This window comes from Miniopterus natalensis, chromosome 1 (genome assembly GCF_054644295.1).
Source record: "Miniopterus natalensis isolate mMinNat1 chromosome 1, mMinNat1.hap1, whole genome shotgun sequence".
NCBI lineage: Eukaryota > Metazoa > Chordata > Mammalia > Chiroptera > Miniopteridae > Miniopterus > Miniopterus natalensis.
The window spans coordinates 8,660,399-8,686,078 of NC_142081.1; the positions used below are offsets into that span (position 1 = coordinate 8,660,399).

Consider the following 25,680-nt stretch of genomic DNA (forward strand, 5'->3'; position numbering starts at 1 on the left):
GTTCTTGCCTCTGGGGCCCTGCCTGGCACGAAGCTTCAGATGGTTCCAGCCCTGCCTGTCCTCGAGGACTGTCCCTGCCCCGTCTGGTTTTCATCAAGTACATATTGTCTGGGTGAACCTGTCCAAGAGAAGGGACTCCAGGTAGTCAGTCTTGTCACAGCTGTTCCCACATCAGTGCCTCACCAAGACATCCATCAGGGCCTGCCCTGCCAGCTCCATGCTGGGCACAGGAAGAACGCCAATGAGGGTGAGGCCGGCTGCTGACATACCACAGGAAGCTGGACGTGGACTGGTGGCCATGATTCAGAATCTGCCTGCTCTCCTGTGGTTGTCCCCTGCTGGCCTTCCCCAGCGTGGTACCAGAAATAGTACCTGCCACTGCTCGGTGCCTGCTAGGTACCAGGTCTCCCAATAGCCCTCTAGGGAGGCCTCCCAGTTTACAGACAAGGAGAGCAAGGCCCAGCAGAATTCAGTAGTTTCCCCAAGCTTTCAGCCAACAACTAGTCAACCTCAGGTTCAAAGTCAGGCTTCAGAGCCACACCTCCCAAGTGCCATTTGCCTTCTCTCCCACCCTCAGTTGTCCTCTAGTATCCACCTGTTTGTCATTGGTCTCTTGTCTTTGTGCTAGTTCTGTAGCAGCTGCCACCCGTTGGATGAGTGTGGCCGCCTTGCAGAGTACACAGGGCAGTGGTGTGTGACTTGGGTCACCCAGGTTCTCACCCTGGGCCTGCCAGTAGCTTGTGTGCGGCCTTGAACTGTTTTCTTCCCCTCTGGACTTGTGGACACGGTTGGGACTTGCCCATCTCCAAGGGCCTCCAGCTTTGCCTTCTCGGAGGACAGTGGCAGAGAGGGAAGATGGGGGTGTTTCAGTTTCCCAGGGGCCGACGTTTCAGCTCTCAACAGAACACAACCCACCATCTCACCAAAAAAAGCCTCTTTCCAACTCCCATCCAGAAATAAAGACGGTAGATAAATAAGCAATAGTAGCCTTTTTCGGGGAACCAGAAATAGCCTCCCGGGCTCCAGTGCCGCCTGTAGAAAGAGTCTATTCTGTCTCTATTTGGGGCGAGGAGCTGCTGACGACGTTGCAAGTTTCCCATGGTTGAGCTGGAGGAGCCTCTGCTGCCGCAGTTTGTCTCGTGGGACAGGCCGGTGTGGTTCCTGCCCCCGAGGCTCTGGCTTCACCGCTACAGGGCCTGGTTCCTTCCCCAGCCCTCCCGCTCAGCCAGGTGCCCTCTGTCCACAAGCTAGACTGGCACCACTGTCCTCATCTGAGGCTGGTCTGGCGTGTGCAGGTGGACAGCCCCGTGTCCCTCAGCAGGGCCTTTGCGCAGCCTGCCCCCCCGCGCATGGCCCATTCCCTCGTCCTCCTGTGTCTTTGCTCAGCGACACACTGCCCTGTCACACCCCCCCTTCCCGTGGCCCCCCTGACACTCCCTCTCTCGTGCTTGGTGCTTCCTGCGCCCACTGTCTAGCTGGCCACTTACCTATCGGTAAATCAGCCTGGTCCCTCGTCTGGGTCCCCTCACCTGGAATGCGAGCTCCACGAGGGCGGGGCACCTGCGCTCCTTCATTACTGTGTCTCTAGCTCCTAAGATTTAGTTCAGCCCCAACACATTTTTTTTGTTGATGAATGGTTGTTGAAACCAAAATAGGAACAGTAGTCGTTTCTAATTGTGATTTCACGGATATGTCAGGGTGATTTTGGCTGCAAGTAGCCAGCAAGCAGTTCAAGCAGTAAACAAATCATGGTTTGCTGTTCTGGAGTCTGGAGAGGGGGCAGGCTGAGTGAGGGTCGTCGGTCCCTTCCAGCCTCTGCCCGCGGGCTCAGGACTGCCTTTACCCAAGGCTGGGTGTGGCCTCAGTCTCAGGCCCACCCCTGGAGCAGGAGCAGGGTTGGCAGCCAGTGGTGCCTGCTCAGGGTGTGGTCAGCAAGCTCCAAATTAGGATAAAGGGAGAAGACCCTAGCAGTGTACGTGTGCCCCTCTTTCTTGGTGCACTGGGCCCTTTACCATCTCTGCTGGGTCCTGCCACCACCCAGACTGCCCCCTTACACTGGAGCGTAAGGTTTTGGAAGGGTGGGCATGTCTGCCCTAATGCTTGATGTAGTCCATTCACTGGATATGTCCTGTCTCTGCATTTCATCTGGGCCCCTAGCATTTCTGGGGGAGCACTCCCCTGTCCTTCTCTGACTTCATCGTGGATCTGGGGAGTGGTGGGGTGGGGACAGGACTCTGCAAGTTTGCAGGAGGATTGCTTCATATGAAGCATTTACTTAGCCCAGTGTCCCATGGAGGGTTTTCTTTTCTTTCTTTTTATTTTATTTTATTGATATAACTCATGTACCGTAAAATCACCTGTTGAAAGTATACATACAACTCATTAGTTTTGAATATATTCACAAAGTGCTGCAACCATCTCTACTATCTAATTTCTCATCACTCCAAAAAGAAATGTCTCCATTAGCAGTCGCTCTCATTCCCCCCACTCCCCCGGCCCCCCAGTCCCTGGCAACCACCAGTCTCCTCTCTGTCTCCATGATGGGCTTATTCTGGACATTTCAGGTAATCGAAGTCATATAACATGTGGCTTTTGCGATTGGCTTCCTTCACTTAGCATAACGTTTTCAAGGGTCATCTACGCTGTTGCCTGTATCAGCACTTCATTCCTTTCAGTATCTCCTTGTGTGGATAGACCACATTTTGTTTGTCTGTTCATCAGTTAATAGACATTTGGGTTGTTGCTGGTTTTTTACTATTGTGAATAATATTAGGATGATTTCCGTTCTCTTGGTTATATATCTAGAAGTGGAATCGCTGGGTCACATTGTAACTGTGTTTAATTGAGGAACTGCCAGACTGTTTTCCAAAGCAGCTGCACCATTTTACATCCCCTTCAGCAATGTCAACACTTGCTGTTTATTGTCCATTTTTTTCCCTGTAGCCATTCTAGTAGGTGGGAAGTAATATCTCATCGTGGTTTTGGTGTGCGTCTCCCTGATGGCTAATGATTCTGAGCATCTTTTCATGTGCTTTTTTTAGCCTTTTATATGTCTTATTTTGAGAATTGTTCAGATTCATTGCCCATTTTAAATTTGGGTTGTCTTTCTATTACTGGTTTATTAATAGTTCTTCATATATTTTAGATACTAGACCCTTATCAGATGTGTGATTTGCAAACATTTTCCCCCATTCTGTGGGCTGTCTTCACTTTCTTGATAGTGTCCTTTGAAGCCCAAGTTTTTAATTTTGATGATGTCAGATTTATCTGTTTTACCTTTGGTTGCTTGTGCTTTTAGTGTCTAAGAAACCATTGCCTAATGCAAGGTCGTGAAGATTTACCCCTATATTTTCCTTTGAAAGTTGTACTATTTTAGATCCTATATTTAGATCACGGTCCATTTTCAATCAATTTTTGTATACGGTGTGAGGTAGGGCCCCTGCCAGGCTGGGTAGGCGCCTGTCCTAAGCCTGCCCTGCAGCCTCGTTTCTTTAGGCCTCAGGTCCCATCTGCCAGGGCTGGACTGCAGAGGCTGAGCTGGCTGCAAGGCCTGTGCTTGCAGCGATGAGCCTTTCTTTGCACAACTCTCTCCTCCCTCCACAGTTGTGGAAGGGCCTGCCAGCCCCTCACCATGTTTGCACTGTGGCTCTGAATCTGAGCTGGGGGATGCAGAGATGGGCTTGGTGTCGATAGTGGCCTACAGCTGAGAGCCAGGATGTATTCCCTACCCTGATTTTCCTGACTGATTTGTCTTTTCCTGATCTGCCATGTGAGCCTGGCTCTCCATCCTGCTCTGACACTGACCATCACATGACCATGGGCAGAGCTGGCCTCTCAGGCCTGTTTCAGCTTGGGGGCGCTGTCACAGCCTTTGAGGGCTCAGTGAGCGCTCCATGTGGAAGACCTGCAGCTCTGTCTGCCAGGGCTCTGTGGACTCAGCCAGCACTGGCTCCAGACTGCCCTCCTGGGGTCCCTCAGAAGCTCTGCAATCCCAAAATCTGCCCACACTCTTGCCTACTTGGAGTTTGGACTTTTGGGGGAGGGGGTGGGGAGGGACAGTAAATCACCTTTAATGTGTCCTGTATGATTCTCTGCCTTTGTTTATATGAGATGTGAGGCCGGACCTTGCCCTGGGTTAATGTACTGACCTCGTGGCCAGCCAAGTAGACGAAGGCTGTTGGAGACAAGCCGTTTTGTTTGTTTACTTTGGTTTGGTTTCCAAGTTTGTGGGTGGGGGACACCCCCACCCCACTAATGCTCAGCTTTTCCTGTCCCCTGTGCCCAGAGGTACAGGGTGGTCCCACCTCCTGGGCAGCTGGTGGTCTGGTTGGGGGGAGACTAGACATGAAGTAACAACAAACCAGTAATGCAATTTAAAAATCAGCGGACAAAAGTCAGACTACATCTGCTCTGCCACAAATTTACCCTCATTCAGAGCCTGGCACTGCGGGTGTCCTGATGAACAGGGCAGGCTAAGCTCCCAGAGCTCTCCAGAAAACCAAACACACCTACACTCCACTGGGTTGGGTGCCCAGAGGAGGCTGGCACCCCTCTGAGGCAGGGTCTCAGGAGATCCCAGGGGCCCCAGATGAGTAGGAAGGCACGGGAAGGGGTCAGGGCTGGGCAGGGCTGGAGAAGGGGGTGGGTGTGCTGGGTAGGAGTGAGGGAGCGAGGGCAGGCGCGGGCAGGCGGTGGCTGGCGGCGGCTGGCTGGCTGGGTCAGGAGCTGTTTTGTTTCCCACCTTTCCTTAGGTGGTGAGAGGGTGAGGGCTGGCCTGGCCGTGGGAAGGAATGGCTGTGTGGCCCCGGGCACGCCCTTTAACCTCCTGGCCTGGGCTTCCTCTCCGGGTTATTTTGCAGACTTCAGAGGTGATGTGTGCAAAGCTTTACAATGCTACACATGCGCTGAGAGCTCAGTGAGCAGCCTCGATCCTGCGATTATTGTTAAGCCAATACAGCATGTGGTGGGGAAATGTCTTTAATGAGCCAGAAGAATGTTGATAGTGGATTGAGTGAAAATTCGGGTTACGTGACAGTATCCTGTATAAAGGTCTCTGAGCACTGGCTGTGCGCCTAAATTGTCTGTGTGCCTAAGGAGGTGGTGCGAATGTGTGTGGTTTTTCCTCTTCTTTGATCTTTGGGTTGTACAGTTATATGTTGGTTTTATAATTATAGAAGTGTTATTAGAAGAAGTAATTTTAAAATGCGCTGTTCTTTGTATGTGTGTATGTGTTCACACACGACTGTGGAGTTCGGGGTGCTGTCGGGAGAGCACGGTATTGAGGGTAGCCCCCAGGGAGGTGGGCTTGTCCCCAGAAGTGGGCCCTGGGTGGCCAGCGGGCAGGGTGCTGACTCTGAGTTTCCTCTGTCCGCAGATGACAGGATCTGCTCACCGCCCTTCATGGAGCTCACGAGCCTGTGCGGGGATGACACCGTGCGGCTCCTGGAAAAGAACGGCCTGACGTTCCCATTCAGTGTGTAACTGCGCCCGGGGCCCCGGGCGGGCAGGCAGGCGGGCGGGCAGGCCATGGACCTGGTGGAGCTGCCTGGCCCCCCTGGTCTTAAACTTTCAGAGGGTGGGTAAAGGCCTTGGCTGCCAAGGGCCTTGGGTGCCCCCCCCCCCCAGCACACACACACACACACACACACACATACACACACACACACACACTATGGAAATGGGTGGTGTGAACAGAAGGTGCTTCTGTCTGGTGGGTCGGTCCAGAGCACCCTGAGGCCTCTGCTGAGTCAGCGTGTCTCCCCGTCTCACCTGCCCCTACCCCCGAGGGGCCACAGGAGTTTGAGTTTCTCCCTGTACACCTGCCAGGCTGGGCTTTGTGGATGAGTGACCTCGCTAATTCCACTCTGCTTTTCTCCCCCCCCCCCCCCCCCCCCCACAGTTTGCAAAACCAGAGTGGCTCATGGCACCAACTCCCACGAGGTGAGTGGAAGATTTGACGACCTGCTGAGTCTGTGCTGCATCCCATACCTGCTGCTCCCACTCCCCGTCCTGCTTGTGGCGGCTTTGTATTCTGTCTCCAGTCTCGCCCCCTTGCCTGTCCCTGTCCTTCCGAGGCCAGGATGGGTGTGTGAGCCGCCGATTGAGCCCTTGCAAGTCACACCCCAATCTGACCTATCTTGGCTGTCCATTTTTTGGCCCATCAGTGTCTGCACTCCTTGGGTGCCTGTTCAGTGCCAGCCACCAGGCTACCCCCACCTAGGGCTGTGGACTGAAAAGGTCCCACCCCTGCCCTCAAGGATTGGCGGTCCTGCTAAATTTGGAAAGGGCAGGGGAGGCAGAAGGGGCACCCTACCTACACGCTCTCATCCATTTGTTATTCACCGGGCAGTCATTCCTGACCCCACCTCAGTGCCAGGGGAAGGATGCTGAAGATGTGAGTCCTGACCCAGTGTGGAGACAGTCCCTGAGGCAGACAGCACCAGTGAGATGTGGTGTAGGAGACTAATGAAGAGGCCTTTTGGGGGCGGGAGGACTAGACAGCCAGGCAGGGGCTCTATTGGGTCTTTATTGCCTTCACCACCCTTGGGACCCACACCTGGGACATGACCGTCAGCTCTCCTCGCCCCCTTGCATTTTACACCCTCAGGGGCCCAGCCTGGAGGCCTCCCTGTTAGGCACAGGGGATGGCGCACCAGACATTTGAGCCACGGAGAAGGCCCTCTGGGAGAGCCTGACCCTGGCAGCCCCACCCACAGAAATGCTCCACATGACCTATGACTAAACATGGTGACCTGGCAGCAGCACCCCGTAGAAGATTTATGCAGTGCCCTTTATCCCTGGCTTGTATTTATGGGGAAATGTCTGTAAACAGACCTTGTCGGTACCCTACAGTACCCGCCGTGAGGGGGGCTGCGAGGCCAAGGGGCACCTCTGCTCGTGGGAAGGAACGTGGGGGCAGGAAATCATGGCCTGCTGCAAAGGCCAGCTGCCTCCTATGGTTGGGAGCCCTCATGGGGCATTCCCCATCCAGGCCTGCCTAGGCTCTGTGCCAGGATGTGCTCTGTACCAGGCCCTGGGAGGGAATAGCTAGATAGTGCCCCCAGAGCCCATGCTGTCCTCATAGGCACCAGCACCTGCCTGCCAACCTTCCGCCTGGCACTTTCACCCCCAAGAGGTTCCTCCTGTGAGGGCCTGGGGGCTTCAGGGTGGAGGATGACCTGTCACAGTGTGATTAGACCGGCGTACTCGGAACAGGCCAGCCTGCGGTGGGGAGGTGCTCTGCCATTCACACAGACCTGGGCCAGGCCTGGCCCTGTGCACAGCCAGCTGTGTGACTTTAGCAGATCGCCCAGCCTCTCTGAGTGTCTGTCCCACGCTTGTAACTGGTGATACGGTGGCAGTTGTGAAGAATAAGGGAGTCGCTGCGTGTGCTGCTGTGGCACCTGGCACAGGAGTGTTTGGTGCACCTGCTGGGCCCTTGCAGAGGGGCAGTGGTTTGGGACCAGACCCTCAGATCTGAGGCCAGTGCCTTCAGGGGAGGCTGTTTCACCCCTCAGTCTAGCAGTTCCTAGTCTGGCTCCAATATATATGTGACCCCCCATGCCCCATTCCACCCCATAGTGTGCTGTTTCAGAGAGAGGCTCCCCATCCCACCCCCCAGGCAGAGGATCTAGACTGTTGGAGACTCCCAAGGGCTTGTACACTGTGGGCTGCCTGCTCCCTGGGAGGCTCTTAGCATCGGGGGGGTGCCCCCTCTAGTGGGGTGCTCTCCACCACAGGAGCCAGGGGCTGGTGGGGCAGGCTCCTCACTAGTTGGGGTGCCTGGGATGTTGAGTGCAGCGAGAAGAACCCCCGGTTGTGTACAGCTCAACCTCTGGAGGACATCTCGGTGTGTGTGATTGGTGTGTTCACAGAACTGTTTAGTCCTGCGTTTTGTTTTTAAGCCAAGGCAAGCACACTGGTTTGTTCCACAGTGGAATATCCCCTCACTTGTTTCTAAACCACTGAGCCAAAGCTCAAAGCTCCCCACAGCCCCAACCTGTCCCATGGTGGTTGATGCTACCAGACAGGTAAGGAAAGTGGAGCTTAAATAGGGCAAGCCCCTGTCAGTGGAACTTGAATCCACATCTGGCCTCTTCCCATCCCTTACTCTCATCAGAAGGGTCAGGAGACAGTCACTGCGGGGCACCCACATTTTGTTTCCCATGTGGCCTGGATCTCTCTCTACTTTTGCCCCATCCGGCTGAGGTCAGCCAGGCACATTGGGTGGCGCTCTGTGACAGTTGTTGTGAGGGGCAGCCATGGGGCAGGCAGCCAGCTGTCTAAGCTGTTAATCCCCTCCCAGTAGCCTCCAGCATCTGGTGGCTCCTTCTGGGGCCTGTGGGCACTGTTGGCTGGCTCCAGTAGGCCCTGGGCAGACCCAGCCCCAGCCAGAGCAGAGCGGTTTTCTCTAGCTGTCCCTCTGCCCTGCCTCCCTCAGTCCTCTATCAGGCCCTCCCATCGGGACTGAGAGTGGCATGTTCATCGGTGTGACTCACTCACTGTGTGAGAGGGCCAGGCCGCATGCCAGGCAGACCCAGGCACATTCCAGGCTGTGTCACTTTCCAGCAAGCCGCTGAGTTTCTCAAGGATTAGTTTCCTCATCTATAAAAGGGGCACAATAACAGTTCCTGCCTTAGAGGTGCGCTGTGAGGACAGCCCCAGGTGACTCACGTAGCAGTTAGAACAGGGCATGTCACGGGTGCTCACTGAGAGACAGCCCTCAGGTTCTGATGCCTGCCTCCCACTCCTGTTCCTCAGTCCTCTGTTTCCTGCCTCCCCCACTGGGCCGTTGTGGAGGGTCCTCTAAGGATGTAATAAGGGTTGAATAGCACACAACCTGGGGTTCCATTCCCTGAACTACACTGTGAACAGGGGAGCTACGCAGTGCAGCCAACCCAACTGTGCATGGCAAGCCCGGTGGCGCAAGATCTCCACCCCCCATAGCAGTGGCTTCATCCCAGTGTTGCTCTGAGTCCCACTCCACTCACCCTGAGAGTCTTGCTGGGGAGTCCGCACGCCAAAGGGCAGAGACAGGCCTTGGTGGCAGTGGCAGTGATGCACCCTGTGTCTGAGGCTGGAGGGGGTGCACTGACAGAGCCCTGGGTCCCTGTCTCCCTAGATGGCCATCGTGTTCAACCAGGAGGGCCTGAGTGCCATCCAGCCGCCCTGCGTGGTCCAGAATTTCATCAACCACAACGCCGTCCTGTACAAGGTGTTCGTGGTCGGCGAGTCCTACACGGTGGTCCAGAGGCCCTCGCTCAAGAACTTCTCCGCGGGCATGTCAGGTAACCAAACCTACTGTCTTCTTAGCTTGCCCTGAGCTCCAGGGCCCGGCTTGGACGGGGCATCAGCCGCCTGTCCGTGAGCACTAACCGCTGACACCTGTGTCGTCTCTGGAGGGGATGGTCTGAAGGTTGAACAAACCGTGTGCCATAAATTAAGAAGAGATCTTGGAAAAGAAGTGAAAAACTCCTGTCCCACCAGGTCATGGTAGGGGTTCCATTCGTCTAAACCACTGTAAACTCCAAGAAGCCCCTGAAATTTTTCTGTACCCAGGTTGCTTGCTGGGACCCTGTGCAGTGAGATGCAGGAGGAAATGCTGGAACGGATGGCTGGTCCTTCGGGGAAGCGAGCAAGGGAGGGCCCCACATATTTTGAGGGCCAGACAACTGACTATCCGTCCCCTCTTCCAAATGGGGAAACACCAAGTTACTGGCTGCTTAGAGCTGCCGAGGTGAACATGTACCCCCGTAGAGGTCAGCACACAGGGCCTCGGGCAGGTCAGCAGTGGGCACGGCACCCTCGCCGCACCCCTCACAAGGGTAAGGACCAAATCAGCGATTGTTTTGGATCAGTGGGTAATGGTCCTAAGTGTCCCTCAGAGGTCATACAGTGATGGCATTTGCAGGATGGTGCCATCGTTTGGGGCATCTGAGGTGTCTTATAGGGAGTCTGGTGGCTGCACAAGCTCAGCTTTTCTTCCGTGGCTCCCTTGCCACCTACTGACCCTTGGCCATTTCAAAAACTGACATCAGGTTAAGGATTTGCTGGTGGTGGTGCTGCTCTGGTGAATATCCTAGTGGTTCTGAAGGCAACTCCAAAGCAGGGCCCGGAAACCTTTGGAGCGGCAGCCGCATCTGTGGAATGAGCGTGGCTTCCAGGAGGCCCCTGGGAGGCCGTTGGTTGCCCTGCGCATCTGCTTAGGCGCGCTGAGCACCGGCCTGTGCCAAGGAAGCCCGCCGCTGGGTGGAATGCCCGGGCCACGCTCTCCATCTGAGCAGACAGATGGGTCCTCCTGAGATTCCCCTGCTGGGACTGCCCGTCACAGTCCCTCCCCATGGTTTCAGGCCACTCTCTTGAGTGAAGTTCAGCTGTTCATGTCTTCCTCTCAGCCAGCTTCCCATTAACGCACCCAGAGCAGACACTTTGGAAATGACCTTCCGAGTACAGGCGGCCTTCCCAGGCAGGCCTGGGCTCCGGGCCACGACGCTCTTTTCAGGGTTCAAGACGTCCCTGTCCTCACTCTGGTCCCAGCCCCCACCCGCTGGGGTGGGATGAGCTGGGGGTGGGTGGACACGTGTCTGCTGGGGTCCTCTGGTATGTTACTGACCACTGGCAAGAGGCATTCTTGTAAACTGGGACTGGAAGGGGCTGACATTCTTAAATCCTCATTTTAAAAAAATATGTGCTTTAAATCTTTGGAAAACGTATTAGATTAAGAGCAGTCCTACCTTATGTAGTCTCCTTTCTGTTTCCTTTTTTAATAAAATCACTCCGTTTCTTAGAGAAATTTACCACAATTTCCTTCCTTTCCACACAGAAAGTGTCCCCCTTTCCTCCTGGTTGCCTGGGGCGGGGCTGTGTCCCGCGGGGCGTGGGCTCCGTGTCTGTGTGTCTTCCTGTGGCCATTTCCTGGTTGCCAGTCTACCATAAAGTGCTGGCGGGGCCGAATGAATGAGCAGATAAACACACCGCGCCGGTGGAGAGATGTTTACTGGGCTGAGGCGAGCTGAGCACCTTCTAGCATCTCCACTGTTCACCCCCAGAGCCAACTCCGTGTCTGCCGTCTGTGGGGCATCACCCAGGGAGCTGGCGTGGGCTTTGTTCTTTTTACACGCCTCTTCTCCTTCTGGATGAGACGCTCAGCCTGACACGGTCTGTTTAAGCTGGACCAGTTGACTGGGGGTCTTGGGGCTCTGGGCCCTTTCCAGCCCCCATCCCTGCTTTCTGGTTCCCATTGCCCAGTGTGGTGGCCCTGGCCCTCCCTGTGGCACTGTCAGCTGGGGCCAACATGAGCAGGATTCTCCAGGATATGGGGTAGGGGGGACACTGTCCTTCCCTCCACGGCTGCCACGCTCTTTGGGTTCTCAGGTGCACTTTGGTTTTTATGTTTTAACGTCTCAGAAGTTGGGTGTGTCCCACAGCTAGTGGCACCTTGCAAGTTGCGCCTGCTGGAACTGAAGTCATGTTCTTACTCAGGGAGTTGATGGTCTGTGCCAGCCACCAGGAACACTTCCATTATCTGCCTGTGGGTCACAGTCTTGGGGAGACCCCTCCCTCCCTCCACCCCGTGCCAGGGTCAGAAAGGGCACGTTCCTCTACTCCCCCTTCTGTGCAGTGGGTGTATTTCTGTTTCCTTTACTCTGTGGACACTGCGCCTTGATTATACTGTCCATTCTGAGCCTTTTCCCCCTGAGGGTGTGTAAAAGAAGGGTGCCACTTAACACTCAGAGGGGGTCAGGTCAGCAGACGTTTTTCTCCAAACGGCCAGATAGTAAATATTTCCAGCTCCAGCATGGTTATCTAATGCTCCACTGCAGCTTGAGCACACTGTAGACACTGTGTAAGTAAATGGGCATGGCTGTGTTCCAGTAAGACTACAGACCCAGGTGGCCGGCCGGGTTTGGCCTGCAGTCCGTAGTTGCTGGTCTCTCATCTAGAACCCCTGAAGTTTGATAAATGCCGTATTTCCTTGAACCTGCCTTACGCCCAGCCCCGGGTGAGAGATCCAGCAGCCTTGTACTTCTATTTTAGTGGGAGAAACCTCACACCAGGAAAGAAATAACAAAAGGATTACTTGAGGACCAGATGAGTGGGTCTCAGGCCACCATTGGGTGAGGGGAGCCACTTGGACAGGGTGGTCAGGGCTGGCCCCCCTACAGAGGTGACAAGTATATGGGAGCTGGAACAAGACCCAGGCCACCGTCTGTAGCTCTGTGACATCCCCCTTCCCTGCTCCCCCAGAGAGAGACACAAAGATTAAGCAGAAGGGGCTAAAGAAAGTGTGGCTGTAGCTCATGGTCGCACCATCGGGTTACAGGATATTTGGGGGCTAATCTTGTCACTTACTCTCCTTATTTTGAACCTGTTGTTCTCATCTGTAAATTGGGGACAAAAACACCCGTATTCTGTCGTTGCCTGCCCTCCCCTGCAGGGAGGTGGAGATGGCCCTTCACCAGGGCTCTGTCTCGGAAATTGTCCTGGAACAGAGTGAATGGGCCCAATCCAGGGCGTTCCTGCCATCAGAGTGCCAGGGCCTGGCCAGGTCCGTCTTTAGAGGGCCTGGGTATCTTTTTTTTTTTTTTAAATAAGCTCTGAGCATCATTGAACCTCTATTTATTTTCTTATTTTTTAACCCTCACCCAGGGACATGCTTTTATTGATTTAAGGGAGAAGGGAAGGAGGGAGGGAAGGGGGGGAGAGAGAGAGGAAACATCAATGTGAAAGTGAAACATTGATCTGTCGCCTCCTGCACGCACCCTGACCTGGGATCGAACCCACAACCTGGGTATTTGCCCTGACCTGGAATTGAACCCTCAGCCTTTCAGTGTACAAGAAGACACTCCAACCAACTGAGCCATGCCAGCCAGGGTGGGACTGGGTATCTTCAAGCTGCCCAAGGAACCGGCGCCAAGGGTCACTCTGACCCCTTTTGGCCCATCTCGGCTTCCCACAGTCTCCAGGGGTAGCAGTTTCCAGACATTCGCACTCCCTCCGGCCCCTGCTCGAGCTGCCCTTGGGGAGGATCTGAGCAGAAGGCAGCTCTCCCTGCCCTGCTATGAACAGTCCCCGGGCCAGGGCCCCAGGTCAGAGTTAGCCAGGAGGAGAAACATGTCCTCTTTGAAATGGGCCACACTTTGGATCGACCCTCATGCCACAAGAAGTTGTTGGGTGACATGGTCTCTCTAGTTCAATAGGCACCAGGTAGGCTGCTCCGAGTGCCCAGCTCTTTCCTGTCTTGGCATAGCTAAGCACCCATGGTGTTCCCCGTGGCTCCTGCAGGCTTTCCAGCCTCCCTGAACTTGTGTTCACCTGCTCTGGGTGGCCCTCCTCCCCCAGGCCTGCTCTGCCATCCTGGCTACTGTCCTTGGGTACCCACAGGGTAGGTGGGAGGGGCCCTGAGCTCAGTGGGTTGGGCCAGGTTGGGGTGCAGGATGAGAAGGTGGGCAATGCCTGTAGATGGCCACAGTGCCCATCCCAGCAGCTCGAGCCCTGCTCCAGCCTCTGGAAAGCCCCATAGGGCTTTCTACCCCTAAGGCTTACTTTTCTTGGCTGTCAGTGCTTAGGAGTAGAGATTGGTGGAGCTGCTTGGCACAAGTCCTGTAGGGTGTTTATTTTCCCCAGGCTCCTCCCCAGGACCGTCTCTCACGCCCCCGGTCTGGACCGGCTCTGGTCGGAGCGGCGGGAGGACTGTCAGGCACACCGGGGCGGCAGGGGGCCTGTGTGCCTCGCTAGCAGGAAGGACGCCAGGTACTTCTCAGCGCCTGCCTGCTTGGCCTCCGCCCAAATCACTTCCTCGTGCATGATTGTTGCATCGCCGTTGTCCTGGAGCTGGTGGGGCCGTTGGCAGCCAGTGCAGATGCTCCCTCGGCGTGGACCCTGGTCATGATGGTGCTCAGCTTTCCTGTCCTGCGTTCAGGGACCTGGATCCCAGGGATAAGCAAAGTGTCCTGGGGCCCAGGGACCGCATGGGGCTCATGGCTTATGCCATGCTCGGGGTTCATTGGGGGGTGATAGGCAGCCTTTTTCAGGACTTGGCCCGAGGCTCGTGGTTTTGCAATTCTTGCATTCATGTGCCCACTCTTCCACGTGCTCAAGATCATGTTTCTGCCTGGTGGACTATCTTCCTTTCCTCTCCAAGGGGTGAATATGTAAACCAGCCTCATCGCTCCTGTTACTCTTGGGATTGGTCTGCCTGTCTGGGTGCCCCCGTGGAATTGAGGGACATGAAGGTGCAGCAGGGGTGGGCATGGATCAGGGGGTATAAAGTGGTAGGAGGTGGAGGGCATTTCAAGGGCTGTGCCAGCTTCCAAAGCCCAACAGATTATTCTGTGTGCCGCCTTGGGTGTTTCCTACAGAAGTTAACCCATGTTCTGATTTCCTACTTTTTCCCTAAATAATTGGGAAACAGCAGAACCCTTTGTATTTGCAACATTCATATGCCAGGTGACAGCCTGGCTATTTCTCAGGTGCTCCCCGGGAAAGGAGTTCTAAGGGCAGATGCTGGGAGGGGCTGGGAAGGCTGGGGTAAGTGGCATTCCTGGACTTCTTCCCCGGCATTTGATATTCGGGTAGGCGGCATTTCCTGCTAACGTAGCCACATACTCCTGGCCCACTTTCTGATGCCGTGTCCATAAGACACACAACACACTTTGGGAATCAGGCCTTTAGCTATTGGAGAAAACCCGATCTTACACTGTACAATGGTAGCCAAGGTGGGCTCATCCGGTCAGTCATTTCTCTGTGGAAAGAAAATTTGAAATAAGTCCTGAATGGGCATGTATCCTTCCATGGTGTAGTGTCTCCTTGGAGTGGGGGTGCCCAGCTCACTGGGGCCCCAGGTGGCTGCTGCTGGACATTGAGCCCCAAGGCCCCTGCGGCCACCATCACGCGTGGCTGGGGTGGTGCTGCCCCCTGGTGTCAGGTGGTGGAGTCGCCATCCCTTCTTTGAGCTTCTAACTGGCTTCTCCCTTTTTTTTTTTCCAGACCGCAAGTCCATCTTCTTCAACAGCCACAACGTGTCCAAGCCGGAGTCATCATCGGTTCTGACTGAGGTATGTCCCTCCCGCCGTGCTGGCCTGCCATGGGCCCGATGTGGGTGTGCTCTTGGCAATGGGGCTCAGGCCTGAGCTCTGCAATGCAGCAGGGTTTGGGGGGACCTTTTCCCCATGCCATGGGCCTGAGGAGGTTCCCAAGGCCCTCCTGCTTGCTTGCTCCAGGCCTTCGTGCTGATGACATTCATGCTTATACCTGCTCACCACCAGGTTACCCAAGGGGGAAGATTTTCCAGTGCTTCTCCCTGTGTGAGAAAATCCCCCCCAGTCAGGAGGAATTTGATAACCTGCTTTTTACTGATTTAAAAAAAGGGGTGGGAGGCAATGCCATCTCTTTTCCCACATGAGTCTCATAAGTGTTAAGAGCCCGCTGTTACTTCTGTGGTCAGTGAGCTCGGGGCTGCTGTGTGTCACGCTCCCTCCTGGATGCCCTGTGGCATTGCAGCCAGGCCCCGAGCCAGCCTCAAGGGGGCAGAGTGGGCAGGGCAGCTGCACTTTCCCAAGAGGGAAGGCTGTGCTCAGTGAGGCTGTATGGCTTCTTTGAGCTCACAGGGCTGTTCACTCAGGGACAGAGCTGGGACTTGACCCCAGATAGGTCTAATTCCAGAGCTAGGTCTCCCAGGAATTTAGGACTTTTTATCTCACGGGGGACAATGAAGCAGTTAGAAACTGCCACAGGGCCATCCTTTGCTGTCCCTCCAAGTCCAGGAAACCAGAAGCCTCTGCTATCATGTCCTCTGAACTGGGAGCCTTCTGCTGGGTCTCCTGCTCCCCTGAGTCAAGCCATCCTGGCTAACTGGGGATGATTTGCCCATGTCCCCTTCCCTGTCCTGGGCTGGCCTCACCAACAGGATCCAGCGCAGACCCTGCCCTGGACCTGACCTCACTACCTTTGTTCCATGTCAGGGCCTGTGCTTGCCTCATGCCTCCTGCCCCGAGGCAGCCTGTCCATTTCTTGTTGTTCCTGGTTCAGTTGAGGAGCCAGCTGTGTGACGAGGGTTTGGACTGAGCACAGGGGTGGACAGGACCTGGAGGGAACACCACCCTTCAAGATGTTGATGAACATTTCTCAGGAACAAGTTTCACAGTCAGGGAAGCTTGGGGAATGACCAGATTTTAAACAGTACCTTCTGGTGCCTGGCTGTGCGCATTATAAGATTAAACAGACTGCCCAAGAAAGGGCTTTAAAAAAAAAAAAAAGTTGTCTGGTCTCCTAAGCCTCAGACACTAGGTGAGCCCAGTTCTGCAGGGCCCTTCCCTGTGAGGCTGTCAGGCGGCGCTCGGGCAGGGCAGAGGGAGTCGGCTTCCCCAAACGCTGTCCCTGCCAATCCCTACACAGAGTGGGACTAGTGACCCCTACACAGAGCGGGTCTGTCACTGATGCCAGAGGGTCCCTGTGAGGCCATACGCAGAGTGACCCACCTGAAAGTGATCATCTTGGACAACCTGTCTTCCTATTCAGTCTGTTTCTTTACCGGCAACGTGTAAGAGGCAGCCTAGGGGTACTTCCAGGCCTTCTCTGTACCTGTTGGGTCTGCCATTGTCTTTTCCTCCCCCTGCTCATGACTACTGCTCAAGAATCCCCCGAGACTGGAAAGGGAACTGTAGTCAGCCACCCCCTTTCCATTTAGGACATACGCCCCTCCGCCACCTGCAGGCTGGCTGGGCACAGACAGCTCCGTCCAGACTTTCCCATTTTCCCCCTGCTCCCCGAGGGGGCCCTCCATCCCCTTCTCTGTCTTCTGCAGGGAGCCCTGTCTGGCCTGGAAGCCCCCTCCATCCATAGCTAGATGCCTCAGCTCCCACACCCAGTTTGCAGGCCCCAAACATTTGTGTAGGGTATTGGTTAAGAGTGTGTTCACTGACTAGACTGCCGGGGTCAGACCCAAGCTCCACAACTTCCCAGCTGTGTGGCCTTAGGAGAGTCACATTGCCTCTCTGAGCCTCAGTTTCTCCATCCTGCATGGCAGGGTGGTTGTGGGTTCAGGGAGTCCTAGGACGGTGCCAGGTGAGCAGGAAGTGCCAGGCAGTGTAGTTCACTTCCCCCATCACGGTCTCATCTTCCAGAACACTATCGTCTCCCTGCTGTGTATGGCGTGGCCAGGGTTTCCATGCCTTTATCTTGTCCTAGGCGGTTCTTTGGTTTCAGGTAATCGAAGGGCTTTGGAAGGATTTCTGAGATTCCTCACCTAAGCTGAGAAAGTGCTTTTATAAACAGCGTGTCATGAGACTTCGGACTAATGCAGTACCCTGAGCTCTAGCTGCTGCTGGGTCTGCATTGTGAGCCTTAAACATTAGCTGCTGTGTTGTTTTTTTTAGTTTTTAACTTTTTAATATGTTTTTACTGATTTCACAGAGGAGGAAGGGAGAGGGAGAGAAAGAGAGAAACATCCATGATAAGAGAGCGTCATTGATCAGCTCTCCCCTGCACGGCCCCTACTGGGGATCGAGCCCGCAACCCGGGCATGTGCCCTGACCGGGAATCTAACCGTGACCTCCTAGTTCATAGGTCGATGCTCAACCACTGAGCCACGCCGGCCAGGCAAACATTAGGTTCTTGGATCCTTACCACAGTCCCACAGTGTGGGTGTCTGTGTTACCCCCCTTACCAGGTGAGAAAACAAGACCCAGAAGGTCCCTGGGGTTCAGAGCACCCAGTGGGCAGGACAAAAAGGGGAGCTGCCGCGTGCGGCGGAGCCTCTGGCTCCTCACTGGCCAGAGTGGCCAGAAGGCGGGCAGGTGCTCAGTGGTGAGCACCCGTCACAGCCCCTTGGAAGGTGTTACCCCCCCATAAGGTGCCAAGACAGAGGGTCTGGGCTGAGGGGCCCTGCCTTGTGTGCAGAGCCAGTGGGGGGGAGCAGGTTCACGTTGGAGCACAGACCCTGCCCGTGTATGGGGTCCCCGCTCGCACGAGTTTGGAAATTCCCATTCACCATGCAGCTTCCTATGCTGGGACAGGGACCCTTTGTCCTTGGTGCCCAGGGCTCTCCTCCGAAGCCCTCCTGACCCCGCCTCACTTTTAAAAAAGTGAACAAGTCAGTGGTGTGAAGTCTGTTTACCATGTTATGCAGCCACCCCTCTACCTAGTTCCCAGACATTTCTGTCACCGGCCAAGGAACCCCCGTCACCCCTCCTAGTCCCTGGCAACCACTGCTCTGCTTTGTGTCTATGGGTCCACCCCTCCTGGGCCTTTCTTATGAAGGGACTCTTGCAGTATGTGACCTGGTGTGACTGGCTTTTTCACTTAGCCAGGTTTTCCAGGCTCATCCCCGTGGCAGCACTGTGTGGCCGAGGAGTCCTCCCGTGTGGGTGACACAGCCTGTTTATCATCTGTCGATGGACAGTTCAGTTGTTTCTACCTTTTGGCCCTTGTGAATGATGCTGTGTGAACACTGGCATACAAGTACCTACTTTCATTTCTTTTGGGTGCATACCTAGCAGTGGAATTGCTGGGTCATAAGTAAATCTGTGTTTAACTCTTTGACCCAGTTTCACTTTTATTCCTGATAGATCAGTCCCTCTTTGGCCCCTGAGCCCACAGTTCCCAGGACTCCAGCATTTGCGCACCTCCTGTGAGCCCTAGTCTGGCTGACTTGGAGGTGTCACCGTGTGTTCCTGCCCCAGTCAGGCATGCGCTGCACCCACCACATCCGCGACCTATGGTCCCTCCCAGCAGTCTGGGGTGGAAGTCTCATTGGTTTGGTTTTGCAGATGAGCAAACAGGCACAGAGAGGCACATCTTTTTCCCCAAGACCACAGAGTTAGGAAGTCGCTGTTGGGGTTCAAATCCAGATGCCTCTGACTCTGAGTCCTTCCCAGTGCAACCTTGCACTTCCTTGGAAGCCTGGCTAGGGGCTGGGCTGAGTCTATGAAGACTGTGCCTGTCCCAGGCCAGCTGAGATTGGAGCAGAAAAGGAACAGAGGGGGTGAGGAGGCGGAGGACAGCCCACTAGCCCCAGGGAAGATTCGCTGAAAGCTCAACTTGGACACAGGGATCTGGTGGGAAAAGTAGTGTAACCTCTTTGGGGAAGCCCATTGCCATGGGATGCGAGTTCATTGGAAACACCATAATTAGGTGCTGCTGTGAACAGGAGATTGGTGAGCCCCACCCCCAGTACTGAGCAGTAAATAAACATTGGACCCCAAAACCCTCCCCCTTGCTGCCTGAGGCCTGGCCACGGTGGGCCAGTGTGGAGATGCTGACCGAGTTCCCCAGCTCCCACATCTGCCCTGGCTCCCAGCTGCTCCCAGCTCCTGCTGGTTCTTGCCTCTGCACCTTTGCTTCCAGCTGCCCTCGCCTGGTGCCTTTCTCCTCCCAGCTCATCCCCACCTTCCAGGTCCAGTTCATGCTCCCTGCCCCAAGGAGTCTTCCTGTTCGCAACAGACCACGCCCCTCCTTCCTTCTCAGACGGTTGGGTTTTAGAGGCTAACACACCTGCGTACAAATCCAGCCCTGGATTCCTGTGCTGTGTGGCCCTGGACCAGCCCCTCACCCTTTCTGAGCGTCAGCTTCCCTGTGTGTAAAGTGCTGGTAATGACCCCCACCTCCCAGGTTGTTCTAGGGCTGGAGAGGTAATGGGCACAGTACACCTAGGACCTGCCTCCTGGCCTGAGGGTCTTTGTGTGGTGTGGCTCTGTGCCTCCCCACTGATGGCCTGACTCCTCTGTGTGTGTGTGTGTGTGTGTGGTGTGTTGGCAGCTGGACAAGATCGAGGGTGTGTTCGAGCGGCCAAGCGACGAGGTAATCCGGGAGCTCTCCAGGGCGCTGCGGCAGGCACTGGGCGTGTCTCTCTTCGGCATCGACATCATCATCAACAACCAGACAGGGCAGCATGCTGTCATTGACATCAATGCCTTCCCAGGTGAGCAGCGGGGACTGTGTCCTCAGGCAGGTGACGGGGCAGGCTCCATTCCTCACTGTCTGTGGGGCCTGGGGGTAAATGCAGCCCCCGCTAAGCCTCAGCCCCACTTGCTAATGGGGTTGCAGGGTGAGGGGAGGAGCGAAAGAAGTGAGGTCTGAACATCCAGCCAGGGAGCGTGCATAGTGGGCCCGCACAAACACGTATTCTCTCACCCTCCTCTCCTGACCCTTTTTCATCAGTGTTTGCCTTTATTGGCCAAATCTCAGCCGATCCCATGTAGATTTAAAGAGCTGAGAGGACACTGGACAGAATAGTACCCTCACAGGTTATGTGTAGAGCATTGTACCCCCAGAGAGGGATACCTTGTCCCAGGTCACCCTGTAGGCTGGTGGCAGGGCTGTGCTCCTCACCCTTCCCCGTGGCTGGGGCATGTGCTCCCTGCTGTTTGCTAGAGCTCTGAGGTGGGGGAAGCACATGCTGGGCCCTTGTGGTCTTGCCTCAGCGAGGGGCTCAGTGGGAGACACCACCACGTGGGTACTGTCCTGGGGCGTTTGCAGGGTGCAAGGAAGCCCTCACGCACAGGAGGTCTCCCAGGGCATCAGGCCCTGGGCTGGCTGCCTTGGGCCGTGGGTGTTCAGTGGCCCTCCTGTCCAAGGGGGCTGTGTGCTGTGTCTGGGGGTTAGTAGCAGCAGTAGCTTCGGGTATCCGTAACATTCACCAGGCCAGGCCTGCCCTGGGAGTTTTACAGCACCTCATTCACCAATGGGGATGCGGAGGCTGGGGCTAGAAAACTTGTCCAAAGTCACCTGCTACCAAGTGGCAGAGCCAGAATAGGGGCCCTCTGCTCCTGGCCACAAGACTTCCTACCTCTCAGCCCCAGCTGGGTTCCCATCCTGGCTCTGCCTTCACAGTCTGATGGGACAAGCCACCTGGCGGGGCAGTCTCAGTGTTCACTTCTGCACAGTGGGAACAGTGTTCCCCACCTCACAGAGGCGGGGGAGATGGTGTTTGCACAGTCTGGCCCCGAGCTGTGGGCCCAAATACACACACACTGCCCTGGGCCCCCAGGCCTCATCTAGGGACAACAGAGCCGTTGCTGAGGAAACGGCCTGTTCCCTGGTGTTGGCCTGACGTGCTCTCCAGCTCTCCTCCCACGCTTGTGTCTCTGCCCTGGAAACCCAGCAGTGCACCCACTGGTGGTTCCCAAGGGGACCGAGTCCACCCTGCCCTCCTCCCCCAGCCCTACGGCTGAAAGAAGCCCCCCGTCCTGGGGTGGGGTGCCCAGCACCACATGGTATTCAAGGCGCAGGTGGGACCAAAGGGCCTGGTTCAGATCCTGGCTGTCACTTAGGAGAGTTGTGTCCTCGCCTGTAAAACGGGCGGTGCTCCGTGAGGCTGGATACACACCAGCCGGGGCATCGTTGCCATCCCCACCCTCACATGGACAGTCACACGTCCCTGTCGATGGCTCTGTCTCTGGGGCCAGTCGTCTGTAGCCTTTGGCTCTTGCTCCTTCATCGGTAATGTGGGGACAGAGTTGTGCAGATTAGGCGAGGGTTGTGTCCATGGGAGCTCTGCCAAGTGCCAGCCACTGTCCCCGGTTTTATCTCACGGTGGGCACCTCTGCTCCCCTCTCATCTTGGGCTCCCTCAAGACCCAGCAATTGTTTGTGAGCAAATGCAGCAGCCCCGCCTGTCAGTGCCGGGCAGACTTTTCTATAAAGTTCCTGCACCCCCCCCACCCCCCCATTCCTGAACCTTCGTTCACACCGTGGCGGCGATGGGCTCATAGCCACGCGGGTGGGGTGAGGGCAGTGCCTGGGGTCCCTCTGAAGCGGGCACACTGGCCTTCAGGGTGTTCTTCCTGCCGTGACCCTTGTTCTTGCAGCTATGTGCCTGCTTCCTATTGTGCCAGATTGGTTTAGGAAGGTGGGGACACCCATGTGTCTTTTGAAGCAGTTTTTGGGAGTCAGCAAAATCTTCGCCCTAGATTCTCACTCTGCTCAGCAGGCGGCTCCCAAGGACACGTTTGCTGACATTTGCATTCGCATCGTGGTGGGAAACGCAGGCCCCAGCAGTTTCTGTTCAGGAGACCTGGGCCCCACTTTGTCAGGGGAGCTGGTGTCAGTGTGCGGTAGCCTTGTGGCGGGTGCTCAGTCTTTGCCCCTTGGCTTTTTTTTTTCAATCCTCACCCAAGGATATTTTTCCACTGCTTTACAGAGAGAGTGGAAGGGAGAGAGAGACATCGATGTGAGAGAGACACATCAATTGGTTGCCTTCTGCTTGAGCGCCAACTGGGGCCAGGGATCGAGCCTGCAACCGAGGTATGTGCCCTTGCTGGAATCGAACCCAGGACCCTTCAGTCCACGTGCCAACGCTCTAACCACTGACCCAAACTGGCCAGGGCTTTGCCCATTGGCTTTGATGCTCAGAGCAGCACATGCATATGCAGCACATGCAATACTCTGCAGGTATTTTGGGGGTGAGGACTCAGCTGTGGGTACAGCTGCTGTGGATCAGGCATCACCCACATTGCCAGCCCCCCTCGGTCATGCCCACAGGAGTCTCCCCGAGAGTTCTCAGCTGACACGGGAAGCTGAGGCCGGGCCACGTGGTGGACAGGGGTGTTAATGATTCAGCACATAAGTGGGCCTTTGGACCTGTCACTTCCAACCAGACCACATGATTAAATGAGCCTCTGAAGCTGTGCCCGAGAGGGACAGGGTCACGGAGTGTTTTCTCATCAGCTCAGGTTCTATAGCTTCTCACACTCGGGTGCAGGGAACTCGAGGACCAGCTGTTTGGAAGTCCGTGCACCCAGCTTTGAGTCCTGCCGTGTGACTTTGATTGGCCCCCTTCCCTCCTGTGCTGCTCTCCCCTCGGGCCTGCAGCCTGTGTCCAGTTCCACCTGGCTAAGCCCCGCACTGTCTCTCTCCCAGGCTACGAGGGCGTGAGCGAGTTCTTCACAGACCTCCTGAACCACATTGCCACCGTCCTGCAGGGCCAGAGCGCGGCCACCGCAGCTGCAGGGGATGTGGCCCCACTGAGGCACAGCAGGCTCCTGGCGGAGCAGGCGGACAGCCTTGCGGGCGAGCGGACGTGCAGCGCCAGCCCCGGCTGCTGCAGCAGCATGATGGGCCAGGACCCGCCCTGGACCGCCGAGGCCGACGCGGGCGGCGTGGGTGCGAGCGGCACCGCCAAGCTGCCGCACCAGAGACTGGGGTGCACCTCTGCCGTGTCACCCAGCTTCCAGCAGCATTGTGTGGCCTCCCTGGCCACCAAGGCCTCCTCCCAGTAGCCACGGAGCCCAGGACCCAGAGGGCGGCGTGGGCCACGGAGCACAGCCACTGGGCGAGCAGCCCCCAGTGCTGACATCCTACTAAGAATTCCCAATGGTCTGATTTTTTTTCAATTTTTAACCTTATTTTCTGATGTCATTACCTAAATGAGGGGTTGGGGGGAAGATGGAAAAGAACCCCAGTGGTCCAGCCTCCTGGAAAAGGGACTTCCTGCCTGATTCCTGCTGTGCAGACCTCTTCACCGAGTTTACTCATGCGTGTGTTTTCAACACTAGGTCTGAATGGAGGAAGGGTGTGTGTGCGCGTGTGTGGTTGCTGTGCATGTGCGAGTGTGTGTGCACATCCATGTCTTGGTCTCGATGGCTGCTGCGGACCAGGCCTGGAGGGCCCTGCAAGGGCCACCCTTGGTTAGGCTGCCGGCTCTGAATGGAGCAAGTGGACGGTTCCCCCTTTCTCTCTCCTCTCCAAGCCCCCCCCCCAGGCTGGCCCCTTAGCTGGTTCCCTTCCACTGGCCTCCTCCACAGCTTTGGGAGGAGCGAGTCGAGACCCCAGCAGGTGTGCACTGCCCTTCCCAAAAGCAAGAGCCAGGGAGGTGAGAGGCCGCAGCTACCGGTTCCTGGGGTTTCCGTGGAGGGGTCTGGACGGTTGCTGCTTGCTTCTCCGGGAAGGGAAGGAGAAGGAAGCTTCCCAGGGGAGGCCAAGGGCCTGGATTCGCTGCCTCCACACCCAGCTCCCTGGAGCCTACCCAGCCCTCACCACGTGTCCTGTGCAGCCCTGCAAGGGGCCTCCTTCCTTACCAAGCACTGCTGCTCATCGGGACCTGGGAGGAGGCTGCTGGTTGGGGGCCCGCAGGCTGATCCTGCCCGTGCCAAGGATTTGTGCCATGACTTTGGGCAAATCATCCCAAGAGTCACCGGACCTCTGTGTCCACGGTCAAGACCAGAACTCTGAAGGGCAGGCTTGACGCCCCAGCCCCTGTGACGCAGCCTGCTTTCCCAAGAAGTGAACCTGGACGAACCTCCCCTTGGCATTGAGGCCACGTGGGGTCCCCTTCCCAGGCAGAAGGGGCCGCCCATGTGCTCAGTCCTGTTCACACCGGCCTGTGCCACCCTTACCCAGAAGGCCTCACCCCCTTCCTGTATTCACTGCAGCCCCAAGCATTGAGCCAGCCAGGTGGCAGGGAGCGGCAGCCCAGAGGTGATACCCCTCCCCAGTTAGAGTCACCCCAGCCCCTGGTGGCAGCACAGACCACCATCTGATTGTCGCATCCCAGGGTCCAGGCAGGCTGGTAGCTCCCTCTTCAGAGGGGCCAGTGAGAGGCTTTGTCTGTCCTGGGACAATGTGAGCACTGGGAGAGATGCATAGAACCCCCTGAGCATGATCTTGGGTCTAAGATACCAATTGACTGAGAAAGAGGAAAACCTCTGGGCTGTCCCACATGGTCCAGGAGGATGGCCCGAGAGGCTGCTGAGCTGCATGCTTGGAGGTACCTCCGGGTGTGGCTCAGTGGGGAGCAGGGGCTGCCATCAGAACTGCCCACTGTCCTGGACACAGGGCCCGCTAACTAACCGTGTTTACACGACTTAAGTGTTGAACCCCGATTATAATGTCTGTATGTCACCTTCCTCGCTGCCCTGAGCCCTGTCCCAGGAAGCAGGGAAGCGTGACTGGCCTCTTGCACTGCTTTGTCTCCAAAATAAACTACTGAAATCAGACTGTGTCTCACACGTGTTTATATGATGTTGCTAAGAGTCTGTGATTTCCCAGTCTCTCTACTTTTTGAATAAAATTCTAATCCCAACTTGCCTCAAGAGCAGGTGGGAACTGCAGTGGGACCCCTGACCATCTCATGTTCTTGGATGATTCAGTGTCGTGCATGTCAGCACCCAGGCCCCAGATATCAAGTAACCGTTTTCCAGTGACGTGGCGTTTTCCACTAGCCTCGCTGCGGGTGGTGGATACGGTCATTGGTTTTTCTGGGAGTGGAAACCGAGGAGGCAGTTTAGCCTCATAAAGGCAGGGGAGCTGCCAGGTGGTGGGAAAGGGCCCAGCCGCACCCCAGGCATGTGCGGGCCTCTCCTCCCAGGCTCATGACTACCGTGTGGCAAACAGTGGCTGTCTGAAGGGGTTTGACGAACTGTGTCAGGGGGCATAGTGGAGGAACTGGGCACCCTTCCCCCACTCGCCTCCCACGCCACGTGGGTGCACACTGACACTCCATAGAGTTGGTTTCCCCTTAGGCCTCATTGTCACTGGCCTCTCTACCAATGGTGGGCATATTGGGGTCTGTGGTCCTGCAGCGTCTGGTGGCAACTGGCAGGGCCCCATTTTGGCTGAGGCCTTCGGTAGGTTCGGAGGGTCACATGTGAAATCTCAGCCCCAACTGAGTGTGGACACTGGGTGTGTGTCCCACCAGGAGAGCCCAGAGGCGTCTGAGAGGAGGGTCCTCGCCGTTGGTAGCGTG

General features: G+C 56.1%; 1 protein-coding gene across 3 annotated transcripts in view; it reads left to right on the forward strand.

Annotated features, from left to right (window-relative positions):
- The window catches only part of ITPK1 (inositol-tetrakisphosphate 1-kinase), a 142,314-nt gene extending 117,383 nt beyond the window's left edge, over window positions 1-24,931 (forward strand). For all 3 annotated transcript variants that reach the window (XM_087818505.1, XM_087818507.1, XM_087818506.1), the window contains 6 exons: window positions 5,375-5,473; window positions 5,900-5,940; window positions 9,122-9,287; window positions 14,989-15,056; window positions 19,756-19,918; window positions 22,857-24,931. In XM_087818505.1, the coding sequence (XP_087674631.1) occupies window positions 5,375-5,473; window positions 5,900-5,940; window positions 9,122-9,287; window positions 14,989-15,056; window positions 19,756-19,918; window positions 22,857-23,215 (896 nt within the window). In that variant the 3' untranslated portion in view covers window positions 23,216-24,931. The remainder of the gene's footprint in view (window positions 1-5,374; window positions 5,474-5,899; window positions 5,941-9,121; window positions 9,288-14,988; window positions 15,057-19,755; window positions 19,919-22,856) is intronic.
- Window positions 24,932-25,680: the final 749 nt, after the last annotated feature.